A 25,287-nucleotide genomic window follows, 5' to 3' on the forward strand; every position below is an offset into this window, starting at 1 on the left:
GAATCAGCAAAATAGACAAGCTTCAGCTAATCTAGTCAATGCAAAGGGAAGAAAACACAAATATGAGAAATTAGAATGCTTATGAGGAAGACCTCTAAAGAGGGAAAATTTTTAAAAGTTACGAGAGACTTTTTTGCAATTTTAAGCGAATCCACATGAAACTCTAGGTAAAATGGATAATTAAGGGAATACAACTTACTAAAATTGACCCTAGTGGAGACAGAGTCTAAACAGATAAATTAATCATAGAAAAAAGTACAAGAGTACTCCCACAGCCAGATTGGAGGAATTCTGCCACACTTTAAACATCAGCCAGTCTCCATACTACTTAAACAACGTCAGCACGCCGGCAAAACAAACAAACAAGAGAACACTTCCAGATTCATTTTATGAAGTATGTATATTTCCCCAAACCTGATAAAAATGTACCAAAGAAAACTGTATATATAAATATTTATGTAGAAATCTTAAATAGAATATTAACCAACTGAATCCAAATGAATATTAGAAAAAATAATATATCATGACCCGAGAGTTTTATTCCAGGAATATAAATTTGGATCAGTTTTAGCAAATCCTTTAATATAATCCATCATGTTAATACAGCTAATGAGAGAAATTATGCAGTTATCTCCATAGATGAAAAAAAGGACTTTGACAAAATTAGCGTTGATTCATGTTAAAAACACTAAACAAAAGAAATTTATGGATCATATGGTAGATCTATCCTTAATTTTCTGAGGATACTCCAAACTGCTTTCCATAGTGGCTGCACCAGTTTGCACTGCCACCAGCAGTGAACAAGGGTTCCCTTCTCTCCACACCCTCTCCAACATTTGTTGTTTCCTGTCTTGTTAATTATAGCCATTCTGACTGGAGTGAGGTGATACCCTTGTTCACTGCTGGTGGCAGTGCAAACTGGTGCAGCCACTCTGGAAAGCAGTTTGGAGTATCCTCAGAAAATTAAGGATAGATCTACCATATGATCCAGCTATTCCACTGCTGGGTATTTATCCAAAGAACTTGAAAACACAAAGGCATAAAGATACTTGCACCCCTATGTTCATTGCGGCATTATACACAATAGCCAAGACTTGGAAGCAACCTAGGTGCCCATCAAGGGACGAATGGATAAAGAAGATGTGGTATCTATACACGATGGACTACTACTCAGCCATAAGAAATGACGAAATCCAGCCATTTGTGACAACATGGATGGACCTTGAGGGTATTATGCTGAGTGAAATAAGCCAGAGGGAGAAAGTCAAATACCATATAATCTCACTCATAAATAGAAGATAAAAACGACAAAAAAACCCAAAACCACACAGCATTGGAGATTGGACTGGTGGTTACCACAGGGGAAGGGGGAAGGGGGAGGGCAAAAGGGGTGATTAGGGTCACATGTGAGGGGATGCACTATTATTAGTGTTCAGGTGGTGAACATGATGTAATGTATCCAGAATTTGAAATTTGATGTACATCCGAAAAAAATAAAAATTAAAAAAAACTTTCTGTTAAATAAACATTTTTAATTTAATTAAAATTGTAAGCAAATGGCTCCAAATTTTTGTCATTATCAACAATACTGTGATAAATTTCTTGGTACATAAAAAAAAAAAGAAATTTATGGATCTTATCCGCATGTAAGAAATATACTTTAGCCCAAAAGCTAGCATCTTACTTAAGGGAAAACACTAGTGGCTTTGCCACCAAAATCAGGAAGAAGAGAAGGATGCCCACTACTCCAAGATTATTTAACATTGGGTTGGAGGTATAGCTAATGCACTTAGACAAGAGAAGGCAATTAGAGACTTTAGAGTTGGAAAGGAATAGTTAAATAGTTTTTATTGTCAGATGCAGTGATTATTTATCTGCAAAACTCCAAAGTATCAATGGAAAAATGATTGCAAACAAAAGAATTTAGTAAAATAGCAGGTCATAAAATTAATGTATAAAAACTAATAGCACTTGAAAACATTTCCGCAAAAAAGCTGCACATGGATGTTGATAGGAGCTTTATTAATAATTGCCAGAACCTGGAACCAACCAAGATGTTCTTTAGTAGGTGAATGGTTAAACCATGGTACATCCGGACAATGGAATATTATTCAGCACTAAAAAGAAATGAGCTATCAAGCCACGAAAAGACATGGAATGAACTTAAATGCATGTTACTAAGTGAAAGAAGCTAATCTGAAGAGGCTACCTACCCTATGATTCTAATTATATGACATTCTGGAAAAGGCAAAACTACAGAAATAGTAAAAAGGTCAGTGGTTGCCAGAGCTGAGGAGGGATGAGCAGGCAGAACACAGAGCATTTTTAGGGCAGTAAAAATACTCTGTATGATATTATAATGATGGACACATGTTATTATACATTTGTCTAAATCCATAGAATGTACAACACCAAGAGTGAACCCTAATGTAGACTATAGACTTTGGGTGGTTATGATGTGTCAATGTAGGTTTCTTCCTGGTAACACATGTACCACTCTGGTGAGGGCCGTTGATAATGGGAGAGTCTATGCATGTGTTGGGGGCAGGGGGTATTTGGGAAATCTCTGTACTTCCCTCTCAGTTTTTCTGTGAACCTAAAATTGCTATAAAAAAATAAAGCTTTAAAAAATAAACACAAAAACTCCATATCTTTAATATATACAGACAAAAAACCAGAGAGAAGATAAAGTGGAAGAGATGATCTGACATGATAGCAACATGACAGTAAAATAGTTATAAACTTAACATGAATGTCTAAGACTTACTTGAGGAAAACTCATGAAATACTATTGAAGGAAGCAAAATTGACTTGAGCAAATGGAAAGGAAACCATGTGCTTGGATAGAAAAACTTAACATCATAAATATACTATTTCTTTTAAAGTTAATTTATACGCTTAATGAAATCACAAAAAAATCAGTAATTTTTTCTGGAGCTAGACAAGTTAATTAGAGAATTCACTTGAAGGGCAAATAGGAAAGAATAGCCCCATAAATATATGGAGGGTAAAAAAAAAGCAGGGGTGGTAGGTGTGGGTAGGATTAGCTCTACTAGATATTAAAATCTACTCATAAAGTCTCTATAATTAAAATAGGGTGTTTGGTGCATGAATGAAAAGACAATGGAACAGAACTGAAAATCAGAAAAAGACCTCGTTATAAATACAAATTTAGTATACTATAGAGGCAGCACTCAAAATCGGTGGGGGTACAAAATGGAATTTTAAACAAGGCGATTAGGATAACTGAACAGCCAATATGGAAAAAGGTGAAGTGAGATCAATACCTCATGCCATTCAACAGGATAAATTCCAAGTGGATTGGATATTTAAACATAAAAAATGGAACTAAGTAAAAAAATAAGAAAACTTGGGTGGATTCCTGTACAACCTTAGAGTGGGAAGAACTTTTCTGTGACTCAATATACAGAAACAATGAAGGAAACTGGATTACTTTAAAAATAACTTTTGCGTGGAAAAAGAAATCATAGACAAAAAAAAAAATAAGACAAAATGAAAACCTGGATTTACATCGTCAAGTAATATATTCACCTGGATTTAGTAACAAGAAAGTCATCAATGGTCTTAACAAGGGCCATTTTGGGGGCATGTTGGAGATGGAATCCTGATTAGAATGGATTGAAAATGAATGGGAAGTAAGGAAATGGAAATAGTATCCACAATCCCTCTGAGAAATTAGGTAGAGAAGGGGAGAAGGAAGAGCAGAGTTGGATAGGGAAAGGAGGGGAAGGGTTTGGCTGGTGGGGACTGACTTGAGACAGGTCACACTGCTGGAAGCTTCAGGTCAAACTGGAGAAAAATCTTCCTACCTTTCTGGAGTTTTGAGAAATCATGAAAATCATCCAGGCAACTACTAAAAGAGACATCAACATCAGCAATATTTTTTGAAACAGTATATTTGAGGACATGATGAGTGCCCTAGGAGAGAAGACACAAGAGAGGGAATGGAGTAAGGAGTGAATCTCTCTGTGCTCATTGTTCTATTTTTAACTTGTAATAGGTCTCTGAGACTTTGTTCCTCCTTTGTGAACCACTTTCTTCTTTCTCTCTCATAACCAACAACTCATACCCCCAAACTTATCACCCTCCTATTGGCTACCTATCCAGGTTTTAGTGAAGATTATTGCTTCCTCCTTCCAGGACCCTGAAATGGGAGTCAGATGACCCTCATGTGTTCTCTCACTGTGCTCTACTTTCTCAGTTATAGCACTTGCCGCAATTACAATGAGAAGCATAAAAATCGATTCTTCAGCCTGTCTTTTAGAAGCAGACTTAGGATAGCTGAAGGGTTATATAAGAATATGCTTATGTTACGAACATAATCTGTAAAATGCCCTTAAGAAATATTGGTTATGTTAGCTGGGTGGGGCGGTGGGGCTGGTAGCTTTTGTTTTGCTGAGCACCAAGTACAAAATTTCGAAGCAGGAACTCCTTCAGGACTTCATTACTCTGCATAATAGAGGAGAGATGACCCAACAAGGCTAGGTACCACATGAGGAAAGGAGATGGGAAGAGGTGGTGAAGGGGAGAAGGGGTGAGGGAGAGAAAGGGAGAGTGGGAGAGAAGCCCGTCCCCACATGTCCATGTTAGCGTGGTCATGGAGAACAGAAATCAAATTACATGCATTTTAAACAACTTATTTTGGGGTGCAAGATGTAAAGTCTTTCCTTTCCTTTCCGCTGTCCCTCCCCAAATTCTCAGGGAAATCTAGCTTGTGTGAAAAGTTTTTGTGTGAATGGGACTCATTTGGTGGAATCGAAAGAGGTTCCATGTTTGAATCTGGTTGGTGCAGAGCAAAAACAGGGACTGCACACGCAAAACAGAAAGTAGACAAACGGTCAGTTTATATCTGGCTAACCTTGGGGGAGTCCAGGATGAAACTGTTTGAAACAAGTTGCAGTACACAGCCACAACTCTTATTAAATCACTATCTGAACGATGACTTCTTTCCAGTTGTTGGAGCCTGGTGTGGGAGAACCTGTGGAGGTGCTGAGTTCCGAGTCCAGATTGGTATGGGGACACAAATGAATGAATGCAGGAGAGAGGACAAAGTGACAGCTCTAATCTGTGTCACATACTACATTGCAGTAGTTTTCTTACCTTCTGATTGCCAAAAGACTGTCAAATTATTAAGGAATTGGAATAATATCTATCTCAGGATTGTGTGTCCAGGGCCTAGCACAGTGTCCCACAAACACATTAGTTGAATGAATAATTTAAAACCAAATCCTGCTTTTCAGACCAACTTCAACGTCTATCCCCTGAAATTCTGTATTTTCTCAGAATGTACAAACAGCATATTTAACAGGGCAAAAAAATCATAGTCAAGGGGCAACTCTGAGTCCCTTCTCCCCACCATTCTAGAGATTGACCCAGGTCTTCTCACTTTTAAGTGAATTTTGTAGCGTGTGAGTTACAATGTACGGTCTAATTCTTTCTCCTTATCTAGGAAGTAGTGGGTGTAATTAACTTTCAGCAATCTTTAAAAAAAAAGATTAAAATTGCACTTAGGAATCAGACTTTCAACCTCCCTTTCAGAGATCTTAAAGCTATTCTGTTTACTTATTTATTTAAAAAATATCGAATACTTACCAAATAAGTGCCAGGTACCATGGAATGTATTGAAGATAAACCGACAATAAAATAAACATTTGTGTAGGATTAGAATACAGCAGTAGAAATACCAAGTTCTTGTTGGTCTCCGAATAAGCCTTGTTCTTCCATGCTTGCGAGTCTTTGCATCACCTCTTCCCTTACTGTACGCTGATAGCCCCTAATCCCCACCACGCTCCCTGGTAAACTTGCAAAATTCCTATTCATCATTTGACCTTGAGCTTGAGTACTAATTATTCCTTCCTCAGTAGTTTTAGTTAATCATTTATTCCTCTGTGCTCCCATAGTCCATTATGCATACCTTTGTTATTGAAGGGTAGCAAAATATGCCACCCCAAAATATGCCTCTTTGGCATAAATATTTTGGGCTGATTATTTTGAGAAACTGCAGAGATAGAAGAAGCTCTGAAATCAGAGGAGAAGTTTCCCCTTTGTAAGGGCAATTTTACATTAGAAAGGGGGCCTGTCCCAGGAACAGAGCTACTACTAGAGATCATTTGTTTATCTGAGAGACACAACTGCATGAAAGGGCAAACATTATTTACGATCCATGTCCTCTTCTCAGCTTCCTGTGAATTGCCTTCCTACCTTTTGAAGCTCCAGGCCGCTATCCCTTTACTGAGCTCGGGATAGTATATAAACCTTAGTGCCTGGCTGCCTTTTGAGTCTCATATCGTTATGGGTCTCCTGTACATATGTAATTAAAATAGTTTTTTTCCCCTCCTGTTAATGTGTCTTTTTATTATAGGGAGGTCTCAGTCAAGAACCTAGAAGGATAGAGGGAAAATTCTTTTTCCTCCCCTACAATTTGATGACCATTACGAGACCTGCTGAGATATCCTGCTTGCTCTGGAGCCTGCAGATGAGATCTTGAAAAACTGGCAGAAGCTAGCACAGGGTAAGAATTCTTACCAAAGCCAGCTCTCCTGGATCTGTGTCTAGTTGAGAGAGAAAGGTAAAACTTTCATGTTGTACCTTCCTTTCCAAATTCAGATTAGAAGGAGAAAAACATTTGTTAGAATTTGCTGTTTGGATTGTGACTCTGGTTAATATTTGGTTTTGGGTACCCATTGGTTATTGATCCTGTTCCTCCCAGGGACAGCTATTATTTTCCTTTTTATCTTGTTGTATGATCTGAGAACTTGGCTTGGCTTTCTGCCTGCCCAAGGCATGCAAGTTATTGGTTCTACATGTGTAGGCAGCTCAACTGTCAGATTAGGGGCCCTGAAAATATGGCCAGACAAATGTGGGTTGCACCCCATTTGTGGTTTGTCCTACCAACTGCTGCCAGCTCTCAGGTGAATTGTCTAAGTCTTTCTTTCTTTTGGCTGTCTTTGGGAATAGCTTTCGATCTTGGGAGGACTGTATCTTTTGCACTGTCTTTGGGGACACCTCTTGAGTCAATGATTAAGTCATAAAAGGCTCATTGGTTTTGGTTGAGTCACTTGAGGTTTACCTTTAGTTAAAAAAAAAAATGGGGAAAAAAGGAGTTCAAGACTACCAGGAGTAATTACTGTTTGTCCTGGCTGAAACTCGATAAGATATTTGAAAGGATTTTTTTTAAGTAGCTCTATAGTCAGAAGTTGGCCAAATTGGAGGCTGATATTTGGAGCCTGATAGGAACATTTTTTTAAGGCCTTCTCTCCTAAGCCAAAACAAAACTATGTACTCAAAGGAGAAGAAAACATCCTGAAGACTTTGTGGAAAAATTTTAAGACATTCCAAAGACACATAGCTCTAAATCTAGAACATAGGAATCTTTTAATTTCCATAACAGTTGGAAATCTTCTCCCTGATATAAAGGAGCAAATAGAAAAGAAATGTATTTAGATGGGTGGGTCAGCCCCTTGATATCATTCAGGCTGCAACCCAATTCTTTGAGGAATTAAAAGCAACTGTCCATATCTTACAAATTGAGTCTTTACAAAGCCATAAATGTGGCTCTAGAAGCAATTCAGAGTTTTCTCAATCTTACCAATCACCAAACCTCCTCTATTCATCTCAGAATGTTGTAAATATTGTAAAAGATCAGGATATTGGAGACAGAAATGCCCTGCACTTAAGAAAAAGAAGGAGAAATTTAAATAGTGATTACCCTAGACTTCTGAAAATAGACAAATATACTACAAAGACTCTAGGAGAAAACTTACATTCTTTCTTGGCCCCTGAAAATGTAAATCTTAACGATGTATTTGAAATATAAACACTCAAGGAGATAACTGAAACACTACCTGCAGTTTCCTGAGACTGAAGAAAAAAAAAGGGAAAAGAGGCATTTAAAAATATAAACAGCTGGGCCTGCTTGGTGGCATAGTGGTTGAGTTTGTGTGCTTCAACTCGGCGGCCTGGGGTTTGCTACTTCAGATCCCAAGCATGGACCTATGCACCACTTATCCCCATGCTGTGGCAGGCATCCCACATACAAAATAGAGGAATATGGGCATGGATGTTAGCTCAGAGCCAATCTTCCTCAGCAAAAAGAGGAGAATTAGCAGCAGATGTTAGCTCAGGGCTAATCTTCCTCAAAAAAAAAAAAAAAATATATATATATATACATAAATTGTTGTAAAAGCTCCCTTGCCCAAAATCTAGTCCACAGCCTCCATAACATTACCTGTCAAGGATGAATAGAAATCTTAAAAGTCTTCTACATAAATGTTAGTTAAAAAAAGCTTTAGTCATCTGAGTTGATAAACTTATTCCATCTGTTAGAAACACAATTTTGATTCAAGCATTATTTATAAACTAGTGAGTTTTGTATTATCGTATGTGATTTATGGCTAACATTTTAGAATTAAAACTATAAGGTCTCTGCATCTGTCTGTCTGTTTATATGTTTATAGATCTACATTATGTATATGTGATACTTTTGTGACTCCCGATGGTATGGCCAAAATTAATTTGAAAAAGAGCTCTATTTAATAGGCTTAAAGAAAAGTAAGCACTTATATAAATTAACTATTCCCCAAACTCTCAGAAATATAGAAACTAACCCAAATCTTTGTCAGGTTCACATGATCTGGGATAATATTCGGTAAATAAGAGCTAGTTTAAATTTGTTGGTTTAATTAAAGTAGGCTTGTCTTCAGAGTTATCAGCATTAAATATAATGCAGACAGATAACTTTTATTCTAACTGGGTTTACTAACTAAATAAACTCATGTTGTCTCTGTTGCAAAATTTATCAGCAAGAAAAATAACTTAGGTTGCTGGCTAACTTAGTGCAATGTCTCATGAAATTTTCATGAGTAATCTAAACATAATTGTTAAGAGCAAGTGAATTAAATAAGTGTAAGTAAGATAAAAGTTTATAAATGAACTTTTCAACAATAAGATATGTCTAATTAAATACTTTCCCAAATCTCTTTGGTAACTTACACCCTTAGAGTTTTGCTAAGATGAGTTACATGATGGAAATTCATTGAATATCTACATCATTTCTAAATAACATCAAATACTGAAACATTAATTACTGAACATAAGTTGACCCACTTTGGGCTTTCTATTATGGAGGAGCTAAAGATATTTGGGTCTGTTAGTAATATATTTTGTGCCACATTGAAAAAATATACTATGAGGTTGCGTATACTTCCAGAAATTATGAAATGTGTTTATAAATTTGCCAATCTAAGGAATGCTGGTGTAACAGGCAGTTCATAATTGCTCACTTAGTTTTCAGTAGAAATTAAGGTTTCTAAGAGTAAAGAATTCTATTAATGTGTGTAATTAAAACTAATATAAAATAATAAGAGAAACAATTCTCTATGCAAGGAAGGTAGAATGTGTTTTTGGCTAAGAAAATATATCAGGTATGGAGATGTGTTTTTGTTAAAGGAAAAAGAGGAATTTTGTCCTGAGGTTGAATAACTGGCTGTTTCAGAATGAGAAAGAGGAGAATAAAGGACAAACTAAATGGATGTAGAAAGTTTGGAGGAGAGAGAGAGGAAGAGAGAGAACCTTTGTGTAGTCAAGCTGGCTAAAATTGAATGAATTTATCATAAGGGGTTTAATAATAAGCTTTAATATCATTAGTGTACTTATGTAAAACTAAAATTTAATTTTCTTTCATCTGCTAAAAGGACCAAGTTTTCTTGGACTATTGGTCTGTTCTTGATAAGAGACTGTGAAGGTTTTTTTCTGTACTTTTAAAGTAATCTATCTAGAAAGCAAAGGTTTTGTATCTTACTAACATAATTTCCTGTGCGTCTTGTTGTCTTTATCAGCGTTTTGTTACTTAAAAACAAAGATCTTCTCAACATTAAAAGAGCTAAGTTTTGCTCGCAACTATGTAACCTTCTGTATCTGCTTGTAAATTGTTTATTGGTAACTTTGGTTAAATAGATAATTAAGTATTGTTTCATGATGATCTGTGATCCTATTTAGCCAAGTGTACAAAACTTTTTGATATTTTTGACAAACTTCTAAAAATAAAATTCATTTTGTTTTGAATTCTGAACTAACTTTGGGATTCTCCAGAGGGCTCCTGGAACATCTTAAAAGATTTAGTTTGTCTCTTTATTTTAAAAAAAAGATGTAACACTAATTAGGCTTATTCGATATGTTAAATTACATGGGAAGCATTGTCAAACAAGCAGTGATGTTAAACCTTCCTTAGGTTATATTCTTATAGATGTATGTTATTAATATAAGTGTTCCAGAAATTATATGAAATTCCTAGAAATCTGATGTGCCGTGGTATAGTGTTATCTGTTATAATTCTAGTTATCTTAAAATGTATGTCATGGAAGTAACCAAATTCTCTTGTCAATTGCATTATAATGAACTCTCATCAGATCTTTCAACATGGCCGTTTTGAAGTCTTTTGTCATTTACAGATAGTTATTATTTTACTCTAATGCTTTTGTAAAAGTGCTTTATCTTCCAGGACATTCACGGAAAGGACTCTGATAAGTACAGATTTCTGATAACTTTCAGATCATACCACTGAATTGGGTAAGAATTTATAGAACTGTAATGGAAAAACTGATGGCTTTAGAAAACTGAAAGCAAAAGATAAAAATCAACAAAAATTAATTCCATGGGACTGAATAAACTGATGAGAATGACTATAATTTTTTATGACTTTTTCTTTGAAACATTGCTGTTTCTTAATGTTTTGTTTTTCCAGATTTAAGGAAATATTTTTCTCTTAACCTATCTATGATTTACAGTGATTTGCTAAATTATACCTTTGTGAACAAAGATAAAACAATTACTTTTTCTCCCTACCTGATCCCTCCAGAATTCAGAAACTCTTAGCAAGTATTCTTATTTTTATGGCAATATAAATATTTGTGGAAATTCAGTAAGAATATATTCTCCTTGTAACAGGACACATTTGGAAACATTGGTTATATTACCAAGGCTTTGACTGGAATGTCATATTTGATAATGATGTGCATAGAATCAGATATGACTAGACAGTTTTAGGGAACTAAGATTGACTTTACGAAGCCAAGAAAACCCCTTGGAGAAACAGCCTGGTACATTGTTTACAGAGTTCTTAACAGCCTTACCAGTTGAGTAAGGGGGGTCATTTCCTGGCAGCCTCAGATATTTCAAGATATTTTGGGGACCTTGAGAAGAGAGGAATTAACCGAAATTTATAGGTATTGCAGACGAAGTCTGAAGGCAAGTCCTTGGCTTGGCTTCCTAGGCTTGAGAGGCTTTTAAGAGTCCAATCTGAGATTTCTTATGAAAGGTTCCAGGAAGCAAACATTAAAAAAATCTATATGGTCGATCACTATTCTTGCTGCACTTAGTAAATAATCAGGCCAAGTATAACGAGACAATTTACTTTGCAAACATTAGTTTTACTCTGATTATCTCTGATAGAAGTGGGGGTGACTGTAGAGAGAAAAATTATATGTCATTGGAAAACTCTAGTGCACCTGTGTGGATGTGAGATTATAGACTTGTTCATTGTCTTTAGGATTTTGTTATCTCCCAGTAAACTGGACTGGATCCTGAATTCTTCGAGTTTCCTCAAATATCTGGCTACAACTCTCCAAACTAACACTTGCAATTTTTTTCCACCCTTCTGTCTTGAAGTCACTAAAAACAAAGGCTGCCCTTTTCCCTGCAAACTGAAGCTTGACAACTTGATATAAAGGTCACGGAAATCAACACAACAGCTCATGTGAGGGCAATCTTTGTGCCTGCTGCTGTGTGGGCCACTCAGAAAGATCACCAGAGACATTCAAATTTGCAAACCAGGAAAATCTATCAGATTGCCATTGTCTGCTCTCACTCTTGTCTGAAAATGCTTCCAGCCCAACATCTAGAAATCTTCTTGAATACCTGCCCTCAGGATTCAGACTGGGTTTATAGTCTGCTCCAACCATTAATCAATGTTTTTCTTTTGTTTTCATTGAAATCCTCTTATTGAATACTGATTGCTGGCCCCATATAGGCCTAACTATGGGAGTCCATTTGCATCACTACCTCCTGATGAGACACAACCTTTTAACTAATTTGACCTATTCTCAGGACTAAGAGACTGGTTCTTTGAGATATGGAACAATCGACCAACTCAGCTTCTGGACTGTGAAACTTCTTAGAAGTTTCAAAGGTGGAAATGAAGGTAACAGAATATGCCACCCCAAAATATATTTCTTTGGCGTAAGCCCCAGACCTCTATCCTTTTCCTTAGCCAAGAAGTGTGAATCAAAGTGCAGCAAGTGGTGTTGGCCGTAGCACAAACACCTCCTTGCTCAGCTAAAAGATAACCAAGAACAACTTCGGCCAGAGAGTCTAAGAGTTTTGTTGGGTAGCTGTGGCTTTAGCAGCAGATTCTGCAATATCTTCAAGAGTTAAGGAGAGGTTCCTGATCATAGCCTCATTTGTGCTTACTCCTAGCCAGGGTAGCAGGGATCTGCCAAAGGAAGCAAATTTTGAATTGTGAATGCCTCCCAGTAATTCCCACTTGAGTCTGTGGCTCAGGACTAGAAAGGTGACAGCCATTGAGGCAAGTAAAATTTAAGGAACTGTAGACTGTGTAGGCAGTTTTATTCTGGTTACCCTTGCCAGCCTAGATGCAAGGTTCCCAGGTTTGGGATTGTTATCAGAGACAAGGAAATGGACCCCCAGGGTTAGGAACTCTGACATGATAGAAAGGGGGCTGAGTTTGTTCCAGAGAAACTGAGGCATTGGAAACCAGGGAGAAGTTTGTGATGGGCAGAGCTAAAGGATCACTATATCGTGGCCAATCCAACAGTTATTTGGAGATTGGATTACCTCCCTTGCAATGGCTGAGAGTATGTGAACAATGGCATTATCTATCCCGGCCAGAGCAAGGCAAAATGTGGAAAAAAGAATCATAAAGACCTCATGGTATAAGATTAGGAAAAGGATGGTCAGAGAGGGAAGGAGGTATGGAAAGAAACGTTACTGATCCAATGTCTTGGGAGGCAGTATTCTATCTCAATGTTGGCTACTTCTCTTCCTTGTCAATTTGATTGTCAGGTCTCCAGCATTTGCACGGGAGCAGATATTAGGTGGAGCCTTCTTCAACTGTGAAATATGTACCCAAGATTTGACACCTTGTAATTTGGCAGTGATGTCACTGGTCAAGAATACTTGGTAGGGTCCTTTCCATGAAAGTCACCTTTGTAAAAGCATCAGAGTAAAGCAAAAACTGTCTGTAAATGACAAAAGACTTAAAAATGCTTATGGTTAAAGATCTGATGAGAGCTCATTATAATTGAATTGACAGGGAAATTTGGTTATTTCTGTGACATACAGCATTTAAAGATAACTGGAATTATGACTGATAACATTATACCAGGGCATATCAGATTTCTAGGAATTTCATACAATTTCTAGAACACTTATATTAGTAATATGCATCCATACAAATAAAACCTAAGAAAGTTTATCATCACTTATTTGACAATGCTTCCCTTGTCATTTGACATACCAAATAAACCTAATTAGTTTAATATCTCTCTTTTACAAGGTGACAGACAAATCTTTTGAGATATCTCAGGGACCCTTTGAGAAATCTCAAAGTTACTCAGAAGGGTCAGAAAGACTCCGTTTAGAATTTGATTAGGGGAAGTTGTCAGAATGTCAAAAGATTTGAACATTTGACTAGACAGGATCAAAGATCATTATGAAATAATACTTAATTATCTATTTAACAAAAGTGACAAGATTTTAAAGGCAAATACAGAATGTTGCATAGTTGTGAACAAAACTTAGCTCTTTTAGTGTTGAGAAGATTGGGTTTTCTTAAGTAATCAATGACCTGATAAAGATAACATGAAACACAGTAAATTATTTTGGTAAGACAAAATCTTTGCTTTCCAGGTAGATTACCCAAAAGATTAAAAACCCCAAACTTTTCACAATCTCTCATCAAGAGCAGATCAATAGTTCAAGAAAACTTTGTCCTTTTAACAGAGAGAAAACCAAATTCTAGTTTTGCAGCAGTATACTTTTGATATTAAAACTCATTTTTGTGTGTGTGCGTGTGTGAGGAAGATTGTTGCTGAGCTAACATCTGTGCCACTCATCCTCTATTTTATGTGGGATGCAGCCACAGCATGCCTTGACAAGTGGTGCTAGGTCAGCGCCCAGGATACGAACCTGCAAACCCTGGGTCGCCAAAGTGGACTGCATGAACTTAACTGCTGTGCCCCCAGCCAGCCCCTTAAAACTCATTTTGAAAAAAATTAAATAAATCCATTCCAATCTTAGCCAGCTTGATCACACATAAAATTCATTTCCCAAGATTCCTTTCCCACAAACCTCCTACAGCTTTTTCATATTCATTCATATTTTGTCCTATGTTTTTCATTTTTTCCTTTTTCTCATTCTAGAACAATCAGTTGTTTCACTTTCCCTACCTACTTTTCACAAACAGCTGTTTCCTTTCACCCTTAATATTTCTAAGTAGTTTTAGTTACATATGTTGACTAGAATTCTTAGCCCTTCGAACTCTTAATTCCTAGTGAAAACTAAGTAAGATGTAAGCAAGTGTAGACTGTTACGTTAGCAGTCTGTGGGTTGGCAAATTTATAAGTACATTTCACGATTTCTAGAAGTATATTCTTCCTAATAGCAAATTTTCAATGTGGCACAAAACATGTTTACTAATAGACCCAAATGTCTTTAGCTCCTCTGGCAAAGGCAGTTAAACGCAGACAAACCTATGTTCTGAATTAACATTTCAGTATTTTGTCTTATTTGGAAGTGATCTAGATATTTAATGAGTATCTATCATTTAACTTATCTCAGTATAACTTTAAGGTTTCAAATTACTAAAAAGGTTTGGAAACTATTTTTAAATAGACGTACCATAAAGCATAATTATTGTTGAAAAGTTCATTTATAAGTTTACTTACTTACATCTATTTAATTCACTTGTTCTTAACAATTATTTTTAGATTACTCATGAAAGTTTCATGAGACATTAACCATCATCTTAAGCTATCTTTCTTGCTGACAAATTCTGTAATAGAGATAATGTGAGCTTATTTAACTTTTAGTAAACCTAGGTAGAATAAAAGTGTGTCTGCATTATATTTAACACTGCTAACTCTAAAGATATGACTGTTTTAATTAAATCAATAAACTTTAACTGGCCCTTATTTACTGAAGATTATGCTAGATCACGTTAACTTGAAAAACATTTGGGTAGTTTCTGCATTCCTGAAAGTCCGCTTAATTTAAGCCAGTCAAATCGAGCTCTTTACAAATTCATTTGACAATACCATCCGGAGGTAGAAAAATGTCACTCACCTATAACATACGTACATAGACATATGTAAACATACAGTCAGACGCAAACAAGATCTCATAGCTTTTGTTTTAAAATTTTAGCCATGAGACAGGTAAGATAATCCAAAACTTACTAGTTTATAAAAGAACAGTTGGATACATATTGTGTTTCTGGCAGACGGGGTAAGTTCCAGTTACTTACTCAGACAGCTTAAACTTCTCGCTAATGCTTGTGGTGAGGATTTTCATTTGCAGAGTTTCCGAATAACCTCTCTTTTTTCCTCTTCTGACAAGAGTTACCTCCTGAAATTTGCGTTTCAAAGAGATGGCCCTCAGTTCCTAGAGAAGACAGGGTAGAACTTTTTTTTTTTTTTTTTTGAGGAAGATTAGCCCTGAGCGAACATCTGCTGCCAATCCTCCGCTCTTTGCTGAGGAAGCCCGGCCCTGAGCTAAAATCCGTGCCCGTCTTCCTCTACTTTATATGTGGGATGCCTGCCACAGCATGGCGTGCCAAGCGGTGCCATGTCTGCACCTGGGATCTGAACCGGCGAACCCCGGGCCGCTGAAGCAGAACGTGGGAACTTAACCACTGTGCGACAGGGCCAGCGCTGGGGTAGAACATTTTTATCTAAGTTGCACGGAGAAAGAATGCAAGTTTCTCCAAGAAGCACTTTTGTTTCCTAAAGCCAGAATCTTTTCAATACCTACGCACCTTTCGAAAGGAACAGGGGAGATTTTGAGATGGTGAAAAAGACACATGGGCGTTTTCTGTTCTTGTAAAGACTCAACTTGTAAGACAAGTTGTACAAGTTGTCTTCAATTTGTAGAACAGTTGTTTTTAATTCCTTGAAGAACTGGGATGCAACCTGAATTATATCCAGGTGCTGACCCACCCATCCAGCTATATTATCTTCAATTTATTTCTTTACATCAGGGAGAAGTTCTTCAACTAAGATGGAAATCAAAAGATTCCTGTGTTCTAGATTTAGAGCTGTTTGTAAATGTTAGAGCTGTTTCAGTAAATCCTTCCACACAGCCTGCTCCCAAGAGCCAAAGATAACCAAAATAAATGAAGACAATTCCCCTGAGAGCTGGCAACAGTCGGTAGGACCCTAGCTGCGATGGAGTGCAGCCCAAATTTCTATGCAGTCATATCTAGCTATGAGTGGGGTGCGACCCACATTTCTGTCTGGCTATATTTTTGGGGACCCCAACCTGACAGTTGCCAAGCCAAGTTCTCAGGACACAAAGAAGACAAACAAGAAGGCATTAGCTGCCCCTGGGAGAGAAAGGACAGACCGCAAATGAGTACATGAAAGCAAATTCAAGAGTCACAAGTCAAAGATCTAATTCTTACAAATGTTTTTTGCCTGCCAATCTGAATTTGGAAAGGAAGGGACAATGTGAAAATTTACCTTCCTCTTTGGACCAGGCTGCACAGATGCAGATCTGGGAGAGCTGACTGTGTAAGAACTCTCACCCTTGGCCGGCTCCTACCAATTGTCCCAGAATCTTGTCTGCAGGCTCTGGAGTGAGGGGGGTGTTCCAGTGGGTCTCATCCTGGTCACCAGAAACTGTAGGCCAGAAAAAGTAATTTTCCCTCTACCCTTTATGGTGAGTGCTTGTTTTTCTCTAGCACATCTTGTAAATGCATGAGTTTGTCTAGGTTAAAAGTTCTCCACTGTGGCCGCTGTAATTCAACATGAACTTTGGTAAGGTTAACCTGCTTGTTCAGCCTTAAAACAAAATTTTATTCACCTGAGGACTCACACTGGCCCCAGTCCAACTCCAGATCCAGTCTACTTTTTCAAGTTGGACGCAGTCTGACTCTGGCCGGTTTCCAGACCAAGTCTGGAAAAAGAAATGCTCAAATCAAGTCTGAAAGCTGCTAACACAAAAGCTGTGGAGCTAGCTTCCGGGAGGGACGCGCCCACCACCTCCAGAGGCAGCGAGGAAGCAGAGAGCTCAAGGGGCTCCATGGTACCTTCGCCTGGTTGCTCGTTGCTCCCTGGGGCCACTGGGGGTCTCGTTTGGTTCTGTCTTGTGACACTAGAGCTGTTAAAAGATAAATTGAGGCATATTAAAAATTTCATGAGTTTATTTGAGCAGAAATTGATTCAAATCAAGCAGCATCCAATCTAGTAGATAGAATGGGGTTCCGAGGAGCTGTAAAAAATTAGGCTTTTATAGGAGGAAGGGAGCAGGAGCAAGGAAGTTAATACCAGGCCAAAGAAAGCAGGTTGGCTATTGCGAGGTTCTTTCCTTTAGGGGATGGCAGGAGTCTGTCAGGCAGATTGTCTAACTAGTGCTGATCAGGAGATTCCTGATTGGTTTGAGATTCCATTTCTGGGAGAGCAGAAACTAATTAAGTCTTGGTTTGGTGACATGGGGCTTTGGGCCTGTTGTCCTTTTCTTTTTTTTTTAAACAGAATCCTATGGCCAGAAAATCTTACTGATTTCCAAATCAATGTCTCACCTAGATTCTACTCCTAAACTTGAACTCTCCATATGCAAATGTCTTCAGGATGTCTCCACTTACAAATTCTCAGCCTGCGCGGCCCAGCAGAGGTGTGCTGGCTCAGACTAGCTTATGAGAGCCTGTTGTGCTCATCTCTTCCCAACTCCTTATGCCATGACATCATCTTGGGAGCTTGAAAGTGGCCGTGATGGGTAGATTTACTTCATGGAAATCTGCAATTGCTGCAAACAGGTTTTTCTGCCCCTCCCCACTTCCCCAGGCCCCAAACCCACCACCCGAGAGCAGGGTTACGAGTACCTTACTGCTCACAGAAAGCTCAGAGTCAACTTGTCCAAGTGGAATGTTCTCTATTCTTCTGCTTCTTCCTCTCTCTCTCTTCGTGAATGGCATCACTAATCAGAATCCCGGCTGCTGTCTTTGACTTATTTAGCTCCCTTACGCTTATATCCAGTCATCTTCAGACACAATTGAGTCAACGTGCAGAGATTACTAGTTGCCTCTTTCACCACTAGTAATAGAAATATAGCTGGGCACGTGGAATAATGGTTCTTAGAGTTGTATGCCCAGTGCCTAACACAGTGCCTGTGAAGGAAACCAGAATGTCACCCCCAAATATGCCTCTTTGACGTAAAAATTATTTTGAGCGAAGGCAATTACGAAACTGTAAATGCAGGAAGACCTCCTTTTATTGGAGATAGACTCTTATCAGCCCAGAGATGGCACCAGAGGAAAATGCAAACAACTGTGGTTAACCCATCTTCCTTAAGCAGGGTGATAAGGACTACCTAACCCTAGTTAGACTAGCCCTAGTGAAAACCTCTTTGTCTTGTCGATCCTCCACAAATTTATTGTATCTTTGTCTGAAAGGTATAAAAGCTTCCTGCTCTGGTCACTTCTCTGGATCTTCATTCTCTTGTGAAGGCTCTCATGTACATGTAAAAATTCAATAAAATTTGTTTGCTTTTCTCTTATTCATCTTAGTTTAATTTTTATTCCCAGCCAGGGACCCAAAGAGGGTTGAAGAAAACTGTTTCATCCCTGACACCTGACAAGCACAATATTTGTGTTTCCCAGACTGCACTGAGTTCTAAGTGGAATGTAGACAGAGGTGATGTGTGCCGTATCCTGGCCTTTCCCTTAAGGCCGTGATCTAACTCCTCGTGCTCTCTTTGCTCTTCCTACTTGATGCAAACTGGATGGGGCAGCAGCCCAGCTTTGACCACGGGGTTGATGGCAACAGCCTAACACAGGGGATTCTTACAACGTCTTCGTAACATGGGCCCCTTTGGCAGCCTGACGAAATCCTTGGACCTCTTCTCCAAATAATGTTTTTAAATACACAAAATATACAGAATTATAACAAAAATAATTATGTGACAGTACAGTCATCAACATTTTAAATAACCTAATTTGTTATATAGTCGTAGAGCAATTCTTTATTAACTCACTAAATAGCAAGATTTAGCAGCCAGGTCTAATATTTTATAATAATTTTAAAGTGATGTTAAGTGTGAGTGCTATTTCCAGATTCTATAATAACTGCTTTTTGGTAGGAAAATATTGGCGACTTCAGTTGGGGACTAAGCCACAGGTACTGTGAACGCTGCTGTGATTTGTTGCCACCGTTCACAATGGAGGAGATTACTAAACCTCCTTTAGAAGCTGGAGAACATAAAGATGTAAGTTTTTTCCCACTCAAGTTCACAGACTTCCTAAATTCTGCCCATCAGCCCTTTCGAATCTCCATCAACCTCAGGTTGAGACCACTGGCAGAGGATGACGGGGCTTCCATGATGGACGCCCAGCTTCCTGGATGACCTCAAGGAGCAGAACCCCTGAAATAAACCCCAACCTTTTTGAATCATTGCATTTTTGGAGGTTTTTCTTTTAACAGCAGTTCAGCCTGCCTACATCTACTATTAAGTATCTCTTCAATTTGTAGTCTTTTTCCATCATCACTATTGCTGCCGGGTACAGGTATTGCCGAGGTATTGCTTAGGAATTGTAATAGATGTTTTTTTAAACATTACTGAGGTATAATTTGTATACAGTAAGAATTCATGCATTTAAATCCACAGTTTTATGAGCATTAACAAATGTATATACCTGTGTAGCATCAGTATATAGAATTTCCCCCCCAAATTCCTGTTTACCACTTTTGTCAATTCTGTCCCCATCTCTGCCCCCAGCTACTGTGCTGTATTATTTTTATAGTGTTTTTGTATCAGCACACATCCAGAACAAAGATGATGAGAAGTGGCCGTATTGGGCAGCTTTGACATGTTCCCACTATTAATTTCAATATTTCACCATGTTTGATTAAATGTGTGATGTTTGACTTATGATATTTGCTGGTTTCTTTACTGTCTTCTATTAAAATAAGAAAGTTATTTTCTACGAAACCAGTTTGCTAAGTGTTTTTATCATTAATAGAAGTTGATATATTGTTAAAGGCTTTTTCTGATTTATTGAGGTGGTTATATGATTTTTCCCCTATATCTTTAAATGTTTTCCAAAGCTATTTTGCTGGCTTAAACCTAACTGGGTCATAATATATATTGCATTTTTATACATAACTCTTGTACTATTGGTGAGAACACAAATGAATACAATCATTTTGGAAAACAATATGGCGGTAGTTTTTTTTTTAATTGTGTATGCCTATGTCCTAAGTCCAAGCAATCTAATCTGGGTATATCACAGAGGACTTCTCAGTCCACAAAGAATTGCATACAAAATTTTATTTCAGTTGCTTCTATATCTGTGTATGTAGTTGTACGGAATTCGATAGACTTTCATATATATTGCTATGAAATGGTTAAGACATATATATAGTGGATGTGTAATGTGGGACACTAAACAGCAGGTAGGAGCAAATTACTAGATTTACATACAACACAGCAGCTCTTAAAAACAGTGCAAAGTGAAGAAAGTAAAAAATATTAAAAATCTGTATCACAAAATTATATGTAAGTTAAAAACATACACACGAAATGCAATATAAGGATACACGGATATTCAAAGACACAGATAAAAAAATCTTCCTCCTTTTCTGACTTTGTTTGTGACACATCCTGCTGCCCTCCTGGGATGGCTTGCCCCTGTGCCCATCTAAACTCTATAGTCAGTCAGCCCCCAACCTAGGACCCATCTCTACAGAAACTTTTCCAGAATAACTCTAGACCACATGGGTCTCTCCCATGTTCTGAATTCCTGTGGCTTATTTATACATTTTTCCACCCAGACAACGTCACATGTGAAACAAGACAAAAAAATGTTATCAGCTGTGAGCAGGTATTATTGACATACTTCTTTCTTTCTCCAGTTGGATGTTAGGTTGGGTGACTATATATATTCTTGCTCCCCATGGAGCACTGGGTACTTTAGCTGGTTGGTTATTAGAAAAATATTTTATCTTCCTGCCATGTCGTTCAAAACCAGCCTGTCTTTGTCAGGAAGAGAGGCTCTCATGATCATATTTTGTTTGTTTACCACATTTTTCTTCCGAACTTTCCCCCTTTTCTTCCTTTCTCTTACTTGAGAGAACGTTTTGGCAGAGAGACAGTCTTTCTAATTCCTTTTGCTTTGCTTTTTCCCCTCCCTCACTGACCACAGTCAAGACCAGAGAGAGAGAGAGAGAGAGAGAGAGAAAGAGAGAGAATGGCAGAGTCTCCATAATTTTACTTACTCACCTGTTTTAATGACTTCCCCACCTGGATAGTAGGAAGAGAACCTGTGAGTTCTCAACTGGCTCTTGTTGCTGCAGAAAACTCACTTTTTTCTTGTCTATGAAGATATTTATTTTCATCTACGTGTATTCGCTCTCTTGGTTTTTTATTGCCTCAGCATGTAGATATGGAGAGTCAATAAGGAATAAAGTAACTAGACGGTGGTGTAATTCTACAGGCTCTGCTAACTGGGCGTTTCCCAGAAACTCTTTGAGATTCCTGTTTCTCTCCCCATATGTCACCAGACCTTTGGGAATGGAAATCTCTTAGTTGTAAGACAGCTAAGGACCTGTGGTCATAGTGTGGGAATATCCCAGTGGCTCTACTGTACGGGTAGACTTTCCTCTGAAAACCTGGGGTCTCAAAATGACTCCTACTAGGAGGATGTATTGTCAGTGGACACCATACGGAGAACCGGCGAGTGGCTGAGATATTTCAACCAGTTTGGAAAGGATCTAATAAGTGGGGAAAGATTATTTGCTCTGTGGGATATGTGTCTGTCTGTGGAACACTCTTTGAGAAGCACCGCTGTAGAGAAGAGGCTATGTAAGAAAAGAGAGTGGTAGAAATACACTCCAGGACAGGAGGTCAGAGTGCAAAGGTCTTCAGTAGGGAGTGTGAGAATCTAGGGCAGGGCTTATCTGGGCATTCTGATATGCCCTTGGCATCTGTAGGCTTTTGGGATAGAGAGAGTATAGCAATATTTACTGTATCGATGAATATGATAATGTGTATGACAATGAAGAATTAAATCATTACACTGCATGATGTGCATACACTAATTCACTCCTTTATTCACCCAGCGTTTACTGAGTACCTATGATGTTTTAGGTGCTAGTAACTCAAACATAAATAATAAAATATTATCTTTGCTCTTAAGAATCTCATAGTCCAGTGATCCCAAGGTTGTAATCTTTAGGGCATTAACAAACTTGGTCCTAGGTTATCCCATCGTACCCAGAGCTTCACCTGCCTCCCACGTACCATATTCCTGTGTCGAGACATTCCCTGAGGACGATATACCCTTATGGGGACTCATCCTTCAGGTGCTGGATGAGGAATGGAGGCGTGATAGTTTGGGTTCTTGATCCAGGAATATGATCTGAGTAGAAGAAGCTGTTAGAAGATGGAAAAATTAATTAGTCATTTTGCTCTCCCAACATTTCTTTGTTTTGTGTTAAAATCGATACTCCTGCATCCCCTTTGTTTATTTTTACTATTTTCCCACTCCTTGGCTTTCAACCTTTTTGTGTCACTATGTTTTAGATGTGTCTTTTGAACAAGTTAAGGAGGGATTTTAGTTCTTTACTTCTAATTTTTAATCATTGACATTTAACAGGACAATTTGGTTTACTTAAAGTTATTGTGATTACTTGCATGTTTGAAGTTATTTCTATCATCTTTTTTTTTTGGCTTCATATTTACCATGCTGTTTTTTTTCTTCTTTCCTGTCCTCCTAGTGGAATGATTATTTTTTAAAAAAATAGACTATTGTTTAGAGCAGTTTTAGATTCATGAAACTGAGCAGAAAGCACAGAGATTTCTTATATGCCCCATGGCCCCACACACGCACAGCCTTCCCTACTATCAATTCACACACCTAAATGGTGCATTTGTTACAGCTGTTGAACCTACGTTGACCCATCACCACCCAAAGTCCATAGTTTATGTTAGGTTTCGTTCTGGGTGTTGTACATTCTATGGACTTTGACAAATGTATAATGACGTGGATCTACCATTACACTCTCATACAAAATAGTTTCACCACCCTAAAAATCCTCTGTGCTCCAACTATTCGCCTCTCCCTCCGTTCTAACTCCTGGCAACCACTTATCTTTTAATTGTCTCTATAGTCATGCGTTTTCCAGAATGTCATATAGTTGGACTCATATAGTATACGGTCTTTTCAGATAGGCTTCTTTCACTTAGCAATATGCATTTAAGTTTCCTCCATGTCCTGTCATGGCTTGATAGCTCATTTCTTTTTAGCTCTGAATAATATTCTATTGTCTGGATGTACCAGAGGTTATTTATCCATTCACCTACTGAAACACATCTTGGTTGCTTCCAAATTTTTGCAATTATGAATAGGCTGCTATAAACATCCATGTGTATGTTTTTGTGTGAACATAAGTTTTCAGATCATTTGGGTATATGTATCAAGGGGTGTGATCGTTGGATCATACGGTAAGAGTATGTTTAGTTTTGTGAGAAATTGCTAAACCGTTTTCCAAAGTGGCTATTTTTCATTCCCGCCTGCAATGAGTGAGTTTCTGTTGCTCCACATTCTCCCCAGCATTTGATGCTGTTGGTGTTTTAAATGTTGGCTGCTTTAATAAGTGTCTTGTGGTATCTCATTGTTGTTTTGATTTTCAATTTCCTATTGATGTATGAGGTCGAGCATCTTTTCATATGCTTATTTGCCATCTGTATATCTTCTTTAGTGAGGTATATTTTCAGGTCTCTTGCCCATTTTTAATTGGGTTGTTTGTTGTCTTCTTGTTGAATTTTAAGAATTATTTGTGTATTTTGGATAGCAGTCTTTTATCAGATATGTCTCTTCAAATATTTTCTCCCAGTCTGTGGCTTGTCTTCCATTCTCTTGATGATTACATTTTTTATTCTCTTTTTCCCTCTTTGATAGTTTTGGAAGTTTTATCATACATATATATAGTTAATATAATTTAAAATTTTTTAATACACATCTTTAAAAAGCTTAAAATCAATCTGCATCTTTTGCTGCTCTTCTGCCATGCAAAGGAACAGTTAGCTTCCATTATCTCCTCCTATAAAACACTTCTTCTCTTTTTTTTTTTTTGGTGAGGAAGATTGGCCCTGAGCTAACATCTGTTGGCAATCTTCCTCTTTTTGCTTGAGGAAGAGTGGCCCCAAGCTAACATTTGTGCCCATCTTCCTCTATTTTTGTGTGTAGGTTGCTGCCACAGCATGGCTTGATTAGTGGTGTAGGTCCACACCTGGGATCTGAACCCAAAAACCCAGGTCACCGAAATGGAGTATGCTGAACTTATCCACTTTGCCACCGGGCCAGCCCCTACACTTTATTGTTTTATCTAGCATTTATTTCAACTTTGTTTTTAATTCTCCTAATTATTCAATGCTATTATAAGTGTCTAATATCATTTATTCGTTAAACAAATGTTTTTTACATGCTTACCACGTGCCAGGCATTATTCACATATATGAAAAAAACAACTTCTCTGTGCCTTAGTTTCATCGATTTTCTGGTATGTAGCTCATAAGGTTGTTATGAAGATTAAATGAATTAATACATGGACAACATTTTGAACAGTGCCTTGCACTTAGTTTAAGCTCAGATTCACAGGGAGTTGCAAAGATAGTACAGAGAGGCCCTCTATGCCCTTGATGCAGTTCTCCTCAATGGTTGTAACTTACATAGCTATAGTACAATATCAAAATTGGGGATTGGACATTGCTATACTGTGTGTGTATAGTTCTATGTCATTTTCTTCCATGGGTAGATTTGTGTAACTACCACTGCAAACAAGATATAGAACTATTCCATCACCACAAAGATCTCCTTCATGCTACCCCTTCATAGTCACACGCATCCTCCCCTCCCACCATTCCTAACCTCTGGGAATCACTAATCTGTTTTCCAAAGTGGCTATTTTTTTTTTGTCATTTCAAGCATGTTATATAAATGAACCATATCATATGTGATGTTTTGAGATTGGCTTTTTC

The 25,287-nt window shown here is 37.8% G+C and overlaps 1 protein-coding gene across 10 annotated transcripts in view; it reads right to left on the minus strand.

The window, feature by feature from the left end:
• NXPE1 (neurexophilin and PC-esterase domain family member 1) overlaps positions 1-21,667 on the minus strand; it is a 34,844-nt gene extending 13,177 nt beyond the window's left edge. Inside the window, exons 1-4 of one of the 10 annotated variants that reach the window (XM_070273620.1) lie at positions 21,529-21,667; positions 17,342-17,412; positions 5,614-5,653; positions 3,831-3,939 (exon numbers count right to left, since the gene is read on the minus strand). In XM_070273620.1, coding sequence (XP_070129721.1) covers positions 3,831-3,929 — 99 coding nt within the window. In that variant the 5' untranslated portion in view covers positions 3,930-3,939; positions 5,614-5,653; positions 17,342-17,412; positions 21,529-21,667. Of the gene's footprint in view, positions 1-3,830; positions 3,940-5,613; positions 7,569-7,609; positions 7,827-7,865; positions 8,809-15,559; positions 15,809-17,341; positions 17,413-21,528 lie in introns of those variants that run through there. The other 9 variants (XM_070273627.1, XM_070273623.1, XM_070273619.1 and 6 more) reach the window with 9 other exon arrangements.
• Positions 21,668-25,287: the final 3,620 nt, after the last annotated feature.

Source organism: Equus caballus, chromosome 7 (genome assembly GCF_041296265.1).
Source record: "Equus caballus isolate H_3958 breed thoroughbred chromosome 7, TB-T2T, whole genome shotgun sequence".
Classification (NCBI taxonomy): Eukaryota; Metazoa; Chordata; class Mammalia; order Perissodactyla; family Equidae; genus Equus; species Equus caballus.